Below are 18,183 nucleotides of genomic sequence, written 5' to 3' on the forward strand. Positions count from 1 at the left end.
TCAGGCCTTCTGGGCCCACTGGAAGTCAGGAAACATGCTGTTTACGGCCTCCAGAGGGCTTCCGGAGGCTGGGGAAGGCCCATTTTTCCCTCTCCCCAGGCTCCAGAGCCTTTCTAGGAGCCTGGGAGGCTGTTTTTGCCCTCCTGGAAGCTCAAGGAAAGCCTCCGGAGCCCGGGGAGGGCAAAAACAACCCCCCTCCTGTGGTGCAGGAGGCCAACTATGGCCATGCCAACCCAGCAACCAGGCAGAGAACCCCTTGCTAAAATTTTCGAAGCCCATCTCTAGATATAATAGTGGCAGGGACTTACTTCCAGCACTTTGCTGCCTTTCTCGACCACCGTCGTAATATCGTTCTGGGTCTCTTCTAGCCACAAACTCATAAAAGTATTGATTTCCTGGGGGACTGTTGGGTCTGGGCTTCCGTCACAGCGTGTATAATGTTCCCACTGGAGAAACACCAAGACATAAATGGACAAAGCTAGAAAACAGAGACGAGTTGGATGGATTTTGAAACAGAGGCAGGTAAACAGATTCGTGGGACCGTTCCCTTGTTTACAGGTAGTCCTTGCTTAATGACCAGTTGCTTAAAAAAAAGCTACAGGTAGTCCTCCATTTACAACAGTTCATTCAGTGACCGAAGTTATGAGGGCAGTGAAAATAGCGACTTATAACCGTTTTCCACACTTACAACCGTTGCAGCATCGCCTTAGTCGCATGATCAAAATTCAGACATTTGGCAACTGATTCATACTTACGACCACTGCATTGTCCCGGTGTCGTGCAATCACCTTTTGGAACTTTTAGACAAGCAAAGTCAATGGGGAAACCAAATTCACTTAATAAATTGTATTTATTATACAAAAAATTGTATTTTATTCGTATTTATATTGTATTATTGTGTATTTTTTATCTGGCTGTGAACCGCCCTGAGTCCTTCGGGAGAAGGGCGGTATAAAAATTTAAATAATAAATAAATAAATAAAATAAACCTGTTAATAATTCAAAGCCTGGCTAGGTGGCTCAGTGGCTAAGACAGCTGAGCTTGTCGATCAGAAAGGTCGGCAGTTCGGCGGTTCAAATCCCTAGTATAGGTCTTCTGCGTGAGCAGGGGGGGTTGGACTAGATGACCTCCAAGGTCCCTTCCAACTCTGTTACCATTCTCCAACTGCAGTGATTCACTTAATAAAAGTGGCAAGAAAGTTTGTGAAAGGAGTTGTTTTATATGTAAGCGAGACATTTTATATATAAAAATGTCTCACTTGGCAACATAAATTTTGGACTCAATTGTGGTCGTAAAGCGAGGATTATCTTCTGGTCTGTCCACAGAGTTAATAATGTCACCATCACACACAAAACCATGTAGTGACTCTTTCAAACATTGTAAAAGATGCTTTTGTATCTACCGGTATATTACATGGCCAGGGTTTATGATTGTTTTTGCCCTTTTTTGGCAGAAAGTGGCAAAAAAAACACCCCTTTGATATGCTGGATTTGTGTAAAGACCATGCGGTTCGCTTAATGACCATATGAGTCGCTTAATGACCATGGCGACTCACTTAACGACCATTGGAAAATGGTTGTAGAATAGAGTTCGGTCAGGAGGTGACCCACTTAATGACTCTAGTGACTACAATATTCTAGGCCTGTGATGGTGAACCTACGGCACGCGTGCCAAAGGTGGCATGCGGAGCCATATCGGTGGGCACATGAGCCCAGCTCCGGTGCGCATGTGCGCACCAGCCAGCTGATTTTCAGGCCTTCTGGGCCCACTGGAAGTCAGGAAACATGCTGTTTACGGCCTCCAGAGGGCTTCCGGAGGCTGGGGAAGGCCCATTTTTCCCTCTCCCCAGGCTCCAGAGCCTTTCTAGGAGCCTGGGGAGGGCAAAAACGGCCCTCCCACCCCCGGGAGTCCTCCGGAGGCTGGAAACAGCCCGTTTCCCAAATGGGGAGAGCAAAAAACGGGCCTACCGGGCCCACCGGGCCATCACCTGCCAAAAGCGGGGGAAGCGGGGGGGGAGGGGGTGCACAGGCATGCATAGGGGGGCGGGGCACATAGAATTATAGGTGTGCGCACACACATGTGCGACCCCGCCCCCCCGTGCTTCCCCCACTTTTGGCATGCAATGGCAAAAAGGTTAGCCATCACTAATTGGGATTAGGCTAATTGGGATTGCAAGTCAAAGACTCCTTGTACATTGAAAATCTTACAGGTATGTGGATTTGTTCGCAAAAGGTTTGCATCATTTAAAAACTACATCGTAAATTTCATTTTTCTCTCGTCGGAAGCAAGGCCCAAATATTCCAGGCCACGTGTACCTTAGCAAGGGCTCTACTTTTCAACTTCCATTGGCTCGCAAGGACAAAGCTCTCTTCTAACTCAGCAAGTTCATTTAACTCCTCACCCCGGCGTTCTTGATCCTGTATGGGACACAAGAAAGAGGTCTCTTATTTATTTTAAACCCATGTAGTCCATTGCAACTCGACTCCTTGTCCGAAGTTGCAACTGGTCAAAAATGCAGCCTGGTGAGTATTTATGAACCCGTCTTGCTTTATCCAAGATGAATGCACAGGTATAGTATAGGCGGTACCTGGCTCAATAGTAGTAACTGCGAGAGAGATCTTGGGAGTTCTAGTGGACAACCACTAAAATATGAGCCAGCAGGGTGTGCTGCAGCAGCCAAAAAAGCTAATACAATCAGGGGTGGGATTCAGCCGGTTCGTACTGATTCGGGTGAACCGGTAGTTATGACCTGAGGGTGGACCCGCCCACTTGCCCCGGCGCTATGCCGTTCTATTTAGCTGCGTTTTTAAAGCCGCGGGTGTGGAATTGTATGCACGAGCAAAGTGCATGTGCAGAAGGCCATGTGTGGAAGGCACACGCACGCTCACATTTTCGGTGCTGGGACGAACCGGTTAGTTAAATTAGGTGAAGCCCACCTCTGAATACAATCCTTGGTTGTATAAACAGAGGCAGAGAATAAAAATCACATGAAGTATTAGCGCTGCTCTATAAGGGCTCTTGAGCTCCATTTTCGCTGGCAGAGGGTTGCAGGGGGCCGTCCCAGTTGAAAAAAGGACATTGGAAGTCCATTTTTGCTGACCGAGGCACCGCAGGCCAGTCCTTCGCTGTTTCCATGGGCCAGATCTAAGCACCCCGCGGGCCGCATCCAGGCCGCAGGCCTTGAGTCTGACACCCCAGCCCTAGATAAGATCCACAGCAAGGTGCAGAAGGGGGGGTGCCCCTAGTTGAACTGTGCCCGCCAGGTTTCCGAGCATTCCATCAACCAAGGGCCCAGGGTAGGGGTGGAGGGGTGGCGGTTGTAATGAGAGAGGGTCTAGAGCCGAGAGAGACCACTGTTCCTCAGATAGCCGGCTGTGAATCCCTTCTTGTGAAGTGGGGCCATAAGAATCAGATGGGTTTGTTGATCGCGTACCTGGCTCCTTGCTACGTGACTACAGCCCTGCCTGAGCTACTGGAGGTGCTTGCCGGGGTGGCTGTTGAGATCCCCAGACTTTTGGTCATGGGTGATTTCAATCTGCCATCGGCTGGCTTGTCATCAACAGTGGTTCAGGAGTTCCAGGCTTCCATGACGGCCTTGGACCTGATTCAAGTAACTGATGGCCCTACTCACACGGGGGGATCCGCGCTGGATCTGATTTATATCTCTGGACAGTGGTTTAATGATCTGGTAGTAAGAGATTTAGTGACAATACCGGTGTCATGGTCAGATCATTTTCTCCTCCGCCTAGACTTTCAGACCGCTACTCACCACTGCAGGGAGACGGAGCCAATGCGTTGGTTCCGTCCCAGGCGCCTGATGGACCCTGAGAGGTTCCAGACGGAGCTTGGGCCGTTCCCTGAGGATCTTACCCACGGCACGACTGAAGAACTAGTCGCGGCCTGGGAACAGGCCGCGGCTGGGGCTTTGGACCGTGTCGTGCCTTTGCGGCCTCTGACCCGGCGCAGATCTCGATTAGCTCCTTGGTTCTCTGAGGAGCTGAGAGAGATGAAACGCCGGAGAAGACGCCTAGAGAGCACCTGGAGGTCCAGCCGCCCGGTTGATCGGACACTAGTTAGGTCTTTTTCAAAGACCTACCTAGTGGCACTGAGGGTGGCGAGGCGTTCCTACGCCTCCTCCCTCATTGCGTCGGCAGATAACCGCCCGGCCGCCCTGTTTCGGGTGACCCGTTCCCTTCTTCACCAGGGGGGACGGGATGACCCCTTACAGGGACGTGCCGAGGAGTTTAGTGGTTATCTATACGATAAAATCGCTCAGCTTCGGGATAGCTTGGACCAAGATTGCGATGATCCAGATGAGATGACTGAGGCTCGTCTTGTTGATGTGGTTTGGGATGAGTTTGATTCTGTGGCTCCCGAGGACATGGACAGGTTGCTGGGGAGGCTGCATGCCACTACATGTTTACTGGACCCGTGCCCCTCCTGGCTGGTGCTGGCCACTCAGGATGTGACACGAGGCTGGCTCCGGGGTATTATAAATGCTTCTTTGATGGAGGGGGTCTTTCCCGCTGCCTTGAAAGAGGCGGTGGTGAGACCCCTCCTCAAGAAGCCTTCCCTGGACCCAGCTATTTTGGGTAATTATCGTCCAGTCTCCAACCTTCGCTTTGTGGCGAAGGTTGTAGAGAGTGTGGTGGCACGGCAGTTCCCTCAGTACCTGGAGGAAGCTGTCTATCTAGACCCGTTCCAGTCCAGCTTCCGGCCCGGGCATAGCACGGAGACAGCTTTGGTCGCGTTGGTGGATGACCTCTGGAGGGCCAGGGATAGGGGTTGCTCCTCTGCCCTGGTCCTGTTGGATCTCTCATCGGCTTTTGATACCATCGACCATGGTATCCTGCTGCGCCGGTTGGAGGGGTTGGGAGTGGAGGCACCGTTTATCGGTGGTTCTCCTCCTACCTCTCCGACCGGTCGCAGACGGTGTTGACAGGGGGGCAGAGATCGCCGCAAGGCGCCTCACTTGTGGGGTGCCGCAGGGGTCGATTCTCTCGCCTCTCCTGTTCAACATCTACATGAAGCCGTTGGGCGAGGTCATCAGTGGCTTTGGGGTGAGTTATCATCTGTACGCTGATGATACTCAGCTGTACTTTTCCACCCCAGGCCACCCCCGCGAAGCTGTCAAAGTGCTGTCCCGTTGTTTGGAGGCCGTACGGGTCTGGATGGGGAGAAACAGACTCAGACTCAATCCATCCAAGACGGAGTGGCTGTGGATGCCGGCATCCCGGTACAGTCAGCTGCAACCGCGGCTGACTGTTGGGGGCGAGTCACTGGCCCCAACGGAAAGGGTGCGCAACTTGGGCGTTCTCCTGGATGAACGGCTGTCGTTTGAAGATCACTTGACGGCCGTCTCCAGGAGAGCTTTTTACCAGGTCCGCCTGGTCCGCCAGTTGCGCCCCTTTCTTGACCGGGATGCCTTATGCACGGTCACTCATGCTCTCGTCACTTCTCGACTGGATTATTGCAATGCTCTCTACATGGGGCTACCTTTGAAGTGTACCCGGAGACTGCAGTTAGTCCAGAATGCAGCTGCGCGGGTGATTGAGGGAGCACCGCGTTGCTCCCGGGTAACACCACTCCTGCGCAGTCTGCACTGGCTACCTGTGGTCTTCCGGGTGCGCTTCAAGGTTTTGGTTACCACCTTCAAAGCGCTCCATGGCTTAGGGCCCGGGTACTTACGGGACCGCCTGCTGTTTCCACATGCCTCCCACCGACCCGTACGCTCTCACAGAGAGGGTCTTCTCAGGGTGCCGTCCGCCAAGCAGTGTCGGCTGGCGGCCCCCAGGGGAAGGTCCTTCTCTGTGGGAGCACCTACTCTCTGGAACGAACTTCCCCCCGGTTTACGCCAATTGCCTGACCTTCGGACCTTCCGCCGGGAACTGAAAACTTATTTATTTATACAAGCAGGACTGGCCTGACTTTTTAAATTCTAAATTTAAATTTTAAACTTTTAATGGTAATTTTATTGGGTATTTTTATGGTCAATCGACGGTTTTAATTTGGCCTTTTATTGAATAAGCTTTTTAATGGTTATTTTAATATGTATATTAATTGTTTTAAATGAAGGCTGTACACCGCCCTGAGTCCTTCGGGAGAAGGGCGGTATAGAAGTTTGATAAATAAATAAATAAATTAATTAATAAATAAAGGTCTGAGGGAACTCACTTTGGCTTCAAGGCGTTCGGTCTTCTCTCTTTCAATACGTTCCTTTTCAGCTTTCACAGCTTGTTCCTGCTCAGCACGTAAGCGGGCTTGCTCTGGGAACAAAGAAAAAACACAATGAACGAGATTTTATTTATTTTATTATTTTACTTTATTTTATTTTACTTTATTTTATTTTACTTTATTTTATTTTATTGTACTTTATTTTATTTTATTGTACTTTACTTCATTATTTTATTTATTTCATTTCGTTTCCTTTCCTTTCTTTTCCTTTCCTTGTAATTATTTTATTTTATTTTATTTACTTATTTGATCATCCTGATTCCTTTGAATGCAACTCCAGATAGTTGTTCTGTCTCCATCCTCACTTTGGAGTAACGAGCTGGCCTACAGCCAGTGGATGCATGGCTCCTATCAGTCCTGGCCGAGAAAATGCAGCTGCCTGCCAAAAAGTTCAAACAGATTAAGACTTCAGCTCACTTCGACACAGTTCAGCTAATTTGCTTCCTGTGGAACTGAGAGCAGTCCCAAAACTCTTTATATGTCCTGTGGGGTGGGGCTCTTGCCCCCCTCTTCCCTTTGATGACACTGCCTCTCTAATCTTCTGAAGCGTGGGTCGATCCAGGCTTGATTGGTATGATTATCAGCTGTAGGTGTAGCCTGAGGAAGGGAGGAATCAGGGGATGTCGGCCTCATTACGTCCTCTGATTGGCCTGGTTCTGGCTCCTAGACCCGGGCCAAAGAATCGGTGCTCCTGAGGTAAGCCTTACCGGCCCTTCCCCCTCACTCTCAGAGTCACTGTCAGGCATGGGGCCAGGTTTGGAGCCTGGAACCACAACAATAGACTTTGACTTGCGACCCTAACTGAGCCCAAAATTTCCATCGCTAAGGAAGACACTGGTTTATGTGAGTTTTGCCTCATTTTACAGTCTTCCGTGCCACAGCTGTTAAGCGAATTGCTGCGGTTGTTGAGTTAGTAACGTGGTTGTTAAATGAATCTGGCTCCCCCGTCAACTTTGCGCATCGGAACGTCGCACAAGGGCATCAAACGAGCCCGGGATGCTGCAGCAGTCATAAGTATGAACCAATTGCCAAGCATCTGGATTTTGATCAGGTAACTGTGGAGATGTTGCAATGATCATGAGTGTGAAAAAAAGTCACTTTTTTTAGTGCCATTTTAACTTCAAATGGTCACTATATGAACCGTTGTAAGTCGAGGACCCCCTGTAACACAAGCGGGTCAAAGTCCACCTACCTTCTTCAAGCATTCGCCGTTCCTCCTCTTCTCTTAGCATCTTCATCCGTTCAGCTTTACTAATCTTCTTATTACCAGCAGACTGAACCCAAACAAAATAACGGAAAGGAAATTAAATGTTAAGCCACTTCTAAAAAGGACAGAGCAGAAGGGGGACTCCATCAGTGGTAGGTTGCTACCGGTTCGCACCGGTTTGGGCGAACCGGTAGCGGAGGTGGTGGGAGGCTCCGCCCACCCACCCGGACGTCATCATGGATGCTTTGAGTATGTGCAGAAGCACCAGACGCTCGCTCCCAATAGCAAACCGGCCAAAAAAAAATGCTTTTAAAAGTAAAAAAAAAAACTGATGATTGCACGGCTCAGCTGGGCATGGGGGGAGGGCAGAGATTTTTGCTACCAGTCCTCTGAAGCACCTGCCACCATTGCTACCGGATCGGGCGATCCGGTCCGAACTGGGAGCATTTCACCCCTGCCTTGTGGGTACAGAAGGTGAAAGTCTAACCATAGAAGTATTTAAGGTGCTCCAGGTGTTGACGAGCTATAACTTCCAACGTTGCACCGTTCGCTATGCTGGCTAGGGCAATTGGGAACTGTAGTTCAGCGGTATCTTGTGCTGGCAGGGAGTGTCAACAAGTTTAGGTCATTTTTTGAGGAGGACTCAAGAGGCTGTCAACTTGTCAATCATTCCTGCACTTAAATCCCATGTCTATTAAAAAAAAATAACTATAATGCTGGTGGGGGAATTCTGGGAGTTGAAGTTCACACATCTTAAATTTGCTAACGAAACTATGCCCCAATGGATTGAAACGCACCGTGTGAACTAACCTGCTTTTAAACCAAAGTGGACCATCATTTGAAGTTACAAATCTATATCAAGGTTAAATACATGAGCTATTGGTAAGCATGAATGCCTCCAAGGTTAATTTAGCTGTCTACCTACATACCTTTTTCTTTTTGGGACCCTAAATGCAGAGAGGAGAGAAAAGAAAGAACAGAGAAAATCAGAAAAACACAATAAAATTGACAAGACGGGGATGGGGGAGAGGGAAGTAGCCTGAATTCCATCTTGCCGTCAGCCAAAATATCTGTGTTCACACAAACACAAGTTGATCTCCCAACAAACTGAACCCACAAAATGGAACACTGAAAGTCTCAAACGTCTTCTAATGCTTCACAAAATGGCCGGTCTCGGATTGCAGCTAGTCCTCACTTAACAACCAGCAATTGTTGGAAATTACCACGAACCTCCCCAGATCTATCTATGACTCGGTTCTGGAGATCCAACGGTCATATGCTCCCACAGTCATATGTCTGTGGTTTTCAGCGGGTTTGTTTTTTTTTTGCCTGATCCTGGCATTTATATCCAGTTTTTGGCAAAAAACAAACACCCCACCGATTGAATAAAATGGGTTCATTTCATGACTGCTACAAAAAAAACCCAAACGATTGTAAAATCAGGCGCCGTCCTGTGGTCGGCGACCCACTTAATGACCGCTGCAATGTATGATGAGCCGTGGTGGCGCAGTGGTTAGAGTGCAGTACCGCAGGCTACTTCTGCTGACTGCCTACAATTTGGCAGTTCGAATCTCACCAGGCTCAAGGTTGACTCAGCCTTCCATCCTTCCAAGGTGCGTAAAATGAGGACCCAGATTATTGGGGGCCATAAACTGACTCTGTAAACCGCTTAGAGAGGGCCGTGAAGCACTGCAAAGCAGTATTTAAGCCCAAGGGCTATTGCTATTGTAATCCCAGGCAAAAAGGTTGTAAAATGGGGTGTGACTCACTTAACGACCTCCTTGCTTAGCAACAGAAATTCTGGTCCCAATTATGATTATAAGTCGAGGACCCTTTGCATTATGAAGGCAGAACTCACTGGCGGCCAAGGAAAAAGAGCCCAGGTAGATATTCCACCGGTGAGATAAACGTGGAAGACCAAGGGAGGGCATCACCTGTAGAATATCCACCTGCTCCGTAAAGCCACTGCAGATTTAACAGGATATGAAACTTTATTGGGGTTTGATGACCCAAAGACACCATTTCTCACTTCCACTTTAGCATCTCCAAGTGGAAATAAAACATTTTTTAAGGAAAAGGGGTAGATGAAAAAAAAAAATTTGGGTTTTTGATTTTTTTTTAAAAAAAAGACATGCAGGTAGGTGCCAGATCCACCAACTGCAGTGAATGGCTGCGTTCACACAACACATTGACCCACTTGCGTGTTTTCATCTCTTTGCAAAGCGTTCGCAAACGAGATGCGGGGGGTGATTTGCATATGCATAAGGATATGCAAATAAGGACTACCTCGGGTTTGGGGAAAGGGCGTCACTCACCATTTTTCAGCTGCACCCCCCAACAACCAAGCTGAAAAGTTGTTGACGGCCCCGCCCCTCCGTTTCTGCGGCAACCAGTCCCGCCCCTCCACGCCGCGCTCCGAGAGTCCCCGCCCCTTGACGCTCCTGCCAAAGGGGAAATGAATTCACCCAAGAGGAATAGGAAGTCTAAGTGTAGAACGACACTTCAGGTTCCCAAGTGAACTTTTATTTTTTATTTTTATTTATTTATTTTGTCAAACACAACAGTATGTATAAGTATAAGCATGAAATAACCATACGAATTGGATACAATCAAAGGGAACATTAGGACAGGAACGGTAGGCACGCTGGTGCTCTTATGCACGCCCCTTACAGACCCCTTAGGAATGGGGTGAGGTCAATAGTAAAACTTTGCGGGGCTAGATTAGATTTACGCGTCTAATATACAGAAAGAGGACAATCGGGATGCGTGGCGCTTCGGAAAGAAAAAGGAGAAAGGATCGGTTTGGGTTTTTGGGGGGAACTCCGTGCCAATGATGGAAGTTTTGCCAATACGTACGTTGACTCGAATTCGGAAGTGATAACGGGCTGGCAGTTTTCATTTTGTTTTTCCCCTATGATTTTCATGCATGAATTAAGTCCCATCGTTGGGGGTTATAAAGTAAATCTGCGCAGGCGCATTAAGATTTTTCTTGCAAGGAAAATTTGCTAGGGCGCCTGTCCCTGCAAAGATTTCGGTTATTTGGAAATTGCTATTTCGTCCGGGTTTCGCAGCGACTCTGCGGGTATTTGCAATATGTTTATTGCATTCTTCTATTGGTAATTAGATCCTAATTTGATTAAGGCCAACCAACTGTGATTGTGATTAAAGATTCTGCAGAGGTTTTTCGTCGGAGTGGTAAAAACGTAGAAGTGGGGGGGGGGGAGGAAAAAACAGGAAAATTATCCCTGCTTCTCTCGCCAAGTCAGGAGAAAAGTTGTTGCATTTTGTGTGTGTGCAGAAGAGATGGAGAAAGTGTGATTTTCCTAGAAAAATCGGCTGCCACACGCCTGTTGGGATCCCAGAGAAAAATACAATGACCAATATTAAAACGTTCATATCGCGGAAGGGTTTTTTGCTATTGTCATTTGGAGAAACGAGAACCACAACCTTGCAAAGTAGGCCAAGTGGTCCTTTTCCTAGAACAGGGGTCTCCAACCTTGACAACTTCAAGACTTGTGGACTTCAACTCCCAGAATTCCACAAGTCTTAAAGTTGCCAGGATTGGAGACCCCTGTCCTAGAATAAGACTCAAGAGGAAAGAATTTACGCCCAAATGCAGACATGCAATAAAATTAACCCATGTTCTCAATCTATAGCAGGAGTCTCCAACCTTGGCAACTTTAAAAACCTGTGGACTTCAACTCCCAAAGTTCCTCAGCCAGCAAAAAGCAAAGCAAAAGTGGCTGGGGAATTCTGGGAGTTGAAGTCCAAACATCTTAAAAGTTGCTGAGATTGAGAATCACTGATCTAGGACTTTGCAAACAAGAATAGAATAGAATAGAATAGAATAGAATAGAATAGAATAGAATAGAATAGAAAATATGGAATAGAATAGAATAGAATAGAATAGAATAGAATAGAATAGAATAGAATAGAATAGAATTCTTATTGGACACACAAGGAATTTGTCTTGGTGCATATGCTCTCAGTGTACATAAAAGATGGGTGGTATATTATATATTATATATTTAATATATTTTTACATGTGACAGGCTAATTGGAATCGTGGTGGGGGGAAACCAGCACCCTTTAAAAGTAACCAGGTTTAGCCTATTGTGTGAACGGAGCCGCCAATTTTTGTTGATCGCGAAGCGATTAAAAATTCCATTAGGTCAGGGGTCTGCAAACTTGGCTCTTTTAAGACTTGTGGACTTCAACTCCCAGAGTCCCTCAGCCAGCAAAGCTGTTAATTATGACAGCTTTGCTGGCTGAGGAACTCTGGGAGTTGAAGTCCACAAGTCTTAAAAGAGCCAAGTTTGCAGACCCGCTGCATTAGATTAAAAGGGACTCCTCTTCTCTTTCGTATCTCTATCTATCCCTTGCTTGCGAATCTTAGGCAATGCCATTTACGACGTTTGTAGAGTCGTCTGGTTCCGGCCTTCGAACTCATGCGCAGGCGCAGTAGCCGCCAAACGCCCTGCCTAGGATCTGCAAACAGCTGGGCAAGTTGGGAATTTATGGACTTTTGCAGGTAGTGAATCTGAGCGTAAACTTTAGTGAAATTGTGAATTACGTTCTCACCGGGTTGGGAGCCTCCCAGACTCCGGGGACTCGGTTTATTGAAGGCAGCTGTAGCCTTCGACCCATTGGATATGTTGGAGTACTACAGTTCCCATCATCCACAAGCCAGCCTGACTGCTGAATAGGAAATCTCTGATTAAAACTTGATTAGAAATTAGCTGGATTCAGTGGTGTATGTATGCAGGAGCTTGACAGGATGCAGAGCACTCCTTTTTCCCTACAACAACCCTGCGAGGTTGGTTGGGGAATTTTAGGAATGGGTGTCAAAGTCCTCCAGGGGGAACTTCTGTGGTTGTGGAGGGACTCCAACCTGGGTTTGACTGCTCTCAGTCCAGCCTCTTCACCACTCCTGCACCCTGGTTAGGGCAGGTCGTAACCAATAACTTTTTCCTGTAACTTTTTATGACTTTTCAGACAATTATTTTTCCTTCTTTGGTTGTTTTTCTCTGCAAATTCCTGCATGCTTGCCTAAGAGGATCCTTTTTATATATGTGGATCTTTCATATTTGTTGAAGTGTGTGTGTGTGGGGGGGGGAATATCCTAAGCATTCAACGGGAGAAAAAAAAATGTGATCAACCAGTATGAATCAAATCTAACTTCCAACTTTTCTCTGATGATTCCTCTTAATTTCAGAATGATTGTAAGTAGCAGCTGACTGAATGCTGTTTTAACTTTTGCTGTGTGGAACTTTTGGTTACTTCTGATTGTGCCCTGAGAGGCTGGGTCTCTCATTGCCTGCTCCGAGAAGATCTAGGGCAGGGATCCCCAACCTTGGCAACTTTAAGCCTGGTGGACTTCAACTCCCAGAATTCCCTAGCCAGCTTTGCTGGCTGGGGTATTCTGGGAGTTGAAGTCCTCCAGGCTTAAAGTTGCCAAGGTTGGAGACCCCTGATCTAGGGGATGTTAAGGATAACAGCCGTGGTTCACTTAACAACCGAGGCAAGAAAAGTCGTAAACCAGGACCTGCTTAGTGATGGAAATTTTGGGGCTCAATGGCTAGTCACAAGTCTAGGACTGTCTGTAATAAAATGAGCTGTTCGGATTTCATTATGCACCTCATTTTTAAACTGATTGTTCTTCAGGTAAACATGCCAGGCCTCATGAATAAAACGGATATATGTCTCAACTGACAACATGGCCAACCCGCTCAGATACGAAGTACTGAATCTGTACAAAAACGTAAGTTCTCAGGAGTGACTCCGCCTTCTCCCAGTGGGTGATCTCCGAAAATGTTGGACCTGCAATCCCCAACCAGATGGGAGTTTATGTCCATTCATTTGAAGGACACCTGGTTAGGACAGGCAGAGGAAACTGGACCTAAATAAGAATTTCTATGAATTTGTTTTATTTATTTTATTTTTATTTTATTTATTTGTCAAACACAACAGTATATATAAGTATAAGCATGAAATAACCATACGAATTGGATACAATCAAAAGGGAACATTAGGACAGGAATGGTAGGCACGCTGGTGCTCTTATGCACGCCCCTTACAGACCTCTTAGGAATGGGGTGAGGTCAACAGTAGATAGTCTTTGAATAGAATAGAATAGAATTTTTTATTGGCCAAGTGTGATTGGACACACAAGGAATTTGTCTTGGTGCATATGCTCTCAGTGTACATAAAAGAAAAGATACGTTCATCAAGGTACAACATTTACAACACAATTGATGGTCAATATATCAATATAAATCATAAGGATTGCCAGCAACAAGTTATAGTCATACAGTCATAAGTGGAAAGAGATTGGTGATGGGAACTATGAGACGATTAACAGTAGTGCAGATTCAGTAAATCGTTTGACAGCGTTGATGGAATTATTTGTTTAGCAGAGTGATGGCCTTCGGGAAAAAAACTGTTTTTGTGTCTAGTTGTTCTGGTGTGCAGTGCTCTATAGCGTCGTTTTGAGGGTAGGAGTTGAAACAGTTTATGTCCAGGATGCGAGGGATCTGCAAATATTTTCTGCAAATATTTTCACTTTGGTTAAAGCTTTGGGGATTTTGGGAAGAGACCATGGAGTCAGGTAGTGCATTCCAGTCATTAACAACTCTGTTACTGAAGTCATATTTTCTACAATCAAGATTGGAGCGGTTCACATTAAGTTTAAATCTATTGGGTGTTCGTGTATTGTTGTGGTTGAAGCTGAAGTAGTCTTCGACAGGAAGGACATTGTAGCAGATGATTTTATGAGTTAAACTCAGGTCCTGTCGAAGGCGGCGGAGTTCTAAGTTTTCTAAACCCAGGATTTCAAGTCTGGTGGCATAAGGTATTTTGTTGTGAGTGGAGAACTCTTCTTGTAAAATATTTCTGGACACGCTCAATTGTATTAATGTCCGAATTAAAGCAAAAAACCTTTTCTTGTGTTTTGAAGCTTTTGTATCTGGGAAAGGAGTACCCCAAAGGGGCCGACTATTTTCGGACCCGACTCAAGGCAGCCTTCCTGAAGAACAAGGAAGTGAAGGATCCAGAAGAAATTAAAAAACTGATCGCCAGAGGCAAATTCGTCATCAAAGAATTGGAAGCCTTGTACTTCCTCCGAAAATACCGAGCTCTGAAACAACGATACTACGAGGACAGTTGAGCACCAACAAGTTGTAAAGTCTGCAAGGCGTGTGTAGCCCAGTGGTTAAATGGTGGGTGATTGGCCTGTAATGGTAATAATAAAATCCGTTGAATGATGTATTCGTTTGTTCGCTCTGCAGAAATCGGGGGTTGAAAGCAAAGCCAGAGAAGCATCTGCTGCCATCGGGGGTGGGATGATGGCTATTAATTGAGATATATTTAAAATTATTAAAAGTATCGATTTAAAACTAGATTTAAGACTGGAGAACGAATAGCTTTCACGGAAGCTAATTCTCCCAGCATCACAGACATTGTATCTTCCACGCCAGCTTTTGGGTGTAATTGGATGAAGGCAGTGGTGAAATGCACATTTTTTTTACTACCGGTTCTGTGGGTGTGGCTTGGTGGGCATGGCAGGGGAAGGATACTGCAAACTCTCCATTCCCTCCCCTCTCCTGGGGGAAGGATATTGCAAAATCTCCATTCCCACCCCACTCTTGGGCCAGCCAGAGGCGGTATTTGCCAGTTCTCCGAAGTACTCAAAATTTCCGCTACCGGTTCTCCAGAACCTGTCAGAACCTGCTGGATTTCACTCCTGGATGAAGGCCATCACCATCTGATGTGAACTTCTTGTAAATTTCTGATTGGTCTACAGCAGGGATGTCAAATTCACGGCCCGCGGGCCAGATGCGTCACGCACTGGCCATGCCCACCGCCATTTTAGTGAAGGGGGGGAAGTCGCATTACGTCACCTGACAACGCAAGTTTGACACCCCTGGTCTACAGAATGCTGGACAACAGTCATAGCCCAATCCAGCCTTACGGTTTTGTTTTCAATACCCTCATAATTAGAATCCTTTAGGAATTCATCAGTGATATTGTCCAATTTGTGTTATCCAACCACTGGTATATTTAAAGAGTTGCTAGCAGGGTCCATAAAGGTTTATTGAACTCTGAATACCTCATCTGACCCATCACCAAAGCAATTCAGGACTCTGTCACCTATTAACAATTATTAATACGCACATCCCAAAATTAACCCCAAATCATCTACCCACTTCTTCACCATCAGCTGTAAGATAATTAAACTTGCTTGGTTATCATAATTTTATCTTAATATTTAACAGTAACCTGGTTTCTTTTCACTTTCACTTTTTATTTTCTACACCTGAAGCTAATGAAATGTTTCACCTACATCAACAGTTATTCAAACACTTTGCAACTTGTGTGGACTTCAACTCCCAGAATTGCAGGGGGTGGGGGGTGGATCAATTTGCAGGAGAGGAGATTTTAATGTAGTGCTTCTCAACTTCTGATAACTTTTTAAGATGTCTGGACTTCAACTCTCAAGATTCCCCAGCCAGCTAGAATTCTGGAAGTTGGAAGTCCACACATCTTTAAAAAGTTGTCAAACTTGGAAAAACCCTGGACTACATAAATAACATTTGCTGGTATTGCAGTCTCTTTAATTCCATCCTCACCTTTTCCAGTTTTTGTCATTCAGATTCAGTGGTGGGATTCAACCCATTTAGCCACGGGTTCACCGAAAATGTGAGTGTGTGTGCATGTGCATACGGCTTCCACGCATGCGCGACTTCCGCCATGCGGCGAGGGTCAACTGAGCAGTCTTTTGGGGCCTGCTCCGCTCCATCTCTGTGTTGTGGCTCGTCCTCCCTCCTCTCCTCAGCCGGGCCCCTCCCATCTCCAACCGGGCCTTTTATCAGACTCCGAGTCTGATAATGAAGATGAACGGCCTGTCATGACTCCAGCCCCCGGCCCTGGCCCCATGCCCGGAGAGGATTCAAGGAGTAAAAGGAGAAGCCCAATAAACCTCACTCATATAGCGTGTGTTCCTTTGACTCAGCCTTCAGAGGTGGAAGCCAGCCAGGTGGCGGAATTACCCGGGCCTACTCCCTCTGACCCCTCCCTTTCCCAGACGCTGACAGCAGATCCAGCTGAAGACAATTCAGTGTGGGTGGACCCTCACTTCCGGAGATCTGAGAGGCGACGCCAGCAGAAGGAAGGGTGGGGCAGGCCTGGATAAATGCTGAGTCATGGAGCCACACCCCACAGTCTATATAAAGGACCTGCTTTTGGCATTACAACCTTGAGTCAAACAAAGTCTTATCTAGTTTGCTGATATCGGACCCTATTGCTGAAGTCACAACTTGGACTCCTGCCTGCCCTGATAAACCTTGAAGGCACTTGGCAAGCTGCAGAGGCTTCGTTGCCAAGTTTATTACGGACTTCCTTGACTTGTTCGTCAGAGTGGGGGTGGGACACGACACTCTGCTTTCCGGGGCAGCGGCTGCTTCTCTCCGCTGCTGCTCTTGCTGGGAGAGAGAGAGAGTCTCTTGTGCAATTTAGCAGCTGTGAGCTGCCACTTTCCCCTTCATCCGGAAAGCGCTGTGGCACAGAGAAACATGGCTGCTGCTTCTCTATGCTGTGCACTTTCCAGATGGGACTTAGAGGAAAGCGGCGGCTCACAGCTGTTAAATTGCACAAGACTCTCGCTCCCAGCAAGAGCAGCGGCAGAGAAAAGCAGCTGACCACATGGAGCGTCTCCACGAGCGACCAAGCCTCGGCAAGGGACAGCTGCAAGATCTCCACTGCAGCCAGCTAAGAAGAACTGACCAGTAGTTTGAGGCCGAGGGGGGGGGGGACGGCCCACAGGCAGAGGCTTGGGGCAAGGCTGGAGCCAGGGAATGATGCATTCCCCAACCTGGCCGAGGTGGGCGGTAAGTGGACGGAGGCTCCAGGGCAAGGCCAGAGCTGGGGAATGGCGTGTCCCTGGACCCCAACCCGAGGCGAATGGCGAGCGGGTGGCATGCTTACCTTTGGTGAGCAGAGCGGGTGAGGCATAGAGGCATGGAGATTAGCTGGACTGCGTGGTGAAGGAAAGATAATATATAGGGTGGGGCAGGCAGAGCAGGGTGAGCAGGTCCAGCCGGTGGTTGATTTTGCCAGTTCTCCAACCTGCGCAAAATCATAACCGGTTTGTCTGAACCGGTCTGAACCGGCTAAATCCCACCGCTGGCACTGAGAAGTCCAGGGTCTTCTGCGCAGACTCCACCCTGATCATGTAAGCAGGAAATAGAATTTGGATATAAGTGTCAATAATTTCATGAGCCTAGCTGTCCATAGAGCTCCATAGGGGGAAAATTTTACATTCCCCCCCCCTCAGGATCTTCTGTCCTATCCAGCCTAATTTGGAACTTGAACCTTTTTCTAATAGCTCATCCTTCATGTCAAAATTTAGAATATAATAGAATAGAATATAATAGAATATAATAGAATAGAATAGAATAGAATAGAATAGAATAGAATAGAATAGAATAGAATAGAATAGAATAGAATAGAATAGAATAGAATTTTTTATTGGCCAAGTGTGATTGGACACACAAGGAATTTGTCTTGGTGCACATATTCTCTGTGTACATAAAAGAAAAGATTTAGATAGAAATGTGGTCTATCTAATCAGAAATCATTAACATTTTTTTCAGTTTCATGCAAAAGGTGTCTAAAAGGGTTTACAAGTCATCAATAAATCTATATTGTTTTCTCTCTGATCAAAGTTTAGCCATCTCAGCAACTC

General features: G+C 46.8%; 2 protein-coding genes across 2 annotated transcripts; one reads left to right on the plus strand and one right to left on the minus strand.

Annotated features, from left to right (window-relative positions):
* Positions 1-281: 281 nt before the first annotated feature.
* LOC131202592 (dynein axonemal intermediate chain 7-like) lies at positions 282-8,384 on the minus strand. The gene is made up of 5 exons (XM_058191695.1): positions 8,372-8,384; positions 7,428-7,509; positions 6,176-6,267; positions 2,317-2,418; positions 282-446 (listed from the first exon to the last, which is right to left on the minus strand). The coding sequence occupies exons 2-5, from the start codon at positions 7,471-7,473 to the stop codon at positions 282-284; spliced, it is 405 nt and encodes a 134-aa protein (XP_058047678.1). The 5' UTR covers positions 7,474-7,509; positions 8,372-8,384.
* A 3,453-nt stretch (positions 8,385-11,837) lies between these two features.
* Positions 11,838-14,706, plus strand: ETFRF1 (electron transfer flavoprotein regulatory factor 1). Its single transcript, XM_058191111.1, has 3 exons — positions 11,838-11,973; positions 13,107-13,203; positions 14,398-14,706. Exons 2-3 carry the CDS (start codon positions 13,159-13,161, stop codon positions 14,605-14,607), a joined length of 255 nt encoding a protein of 84 aa, XP_058047094.1. The 5' UTR covers positions 11,838-11,973; positions 13,107-13,158; the 3' UTR covers positions 14,608-14,706.
* The last annotated feature ends 3,477 nt before the right edge of the window (positions 14,707-18,183 follow it).

The sequence above is a fragment of the Ahaetulla prasina genome, chromosome 7, assembly GCF_028640845.1.
Source record: "Ahaetulla prasina isolate Xishuangbanna chromosome 7, ASM2864084v1, whole genome shotgun sequence".
In the NCBI taxonomy this organism is placed as follows: domain Eukaryota; kingdom Metazoa; phylum Chordata; class Lepidosauria; order Squamata; family Colubridae; genus Ahaetulla; species Ahaetulla prasina.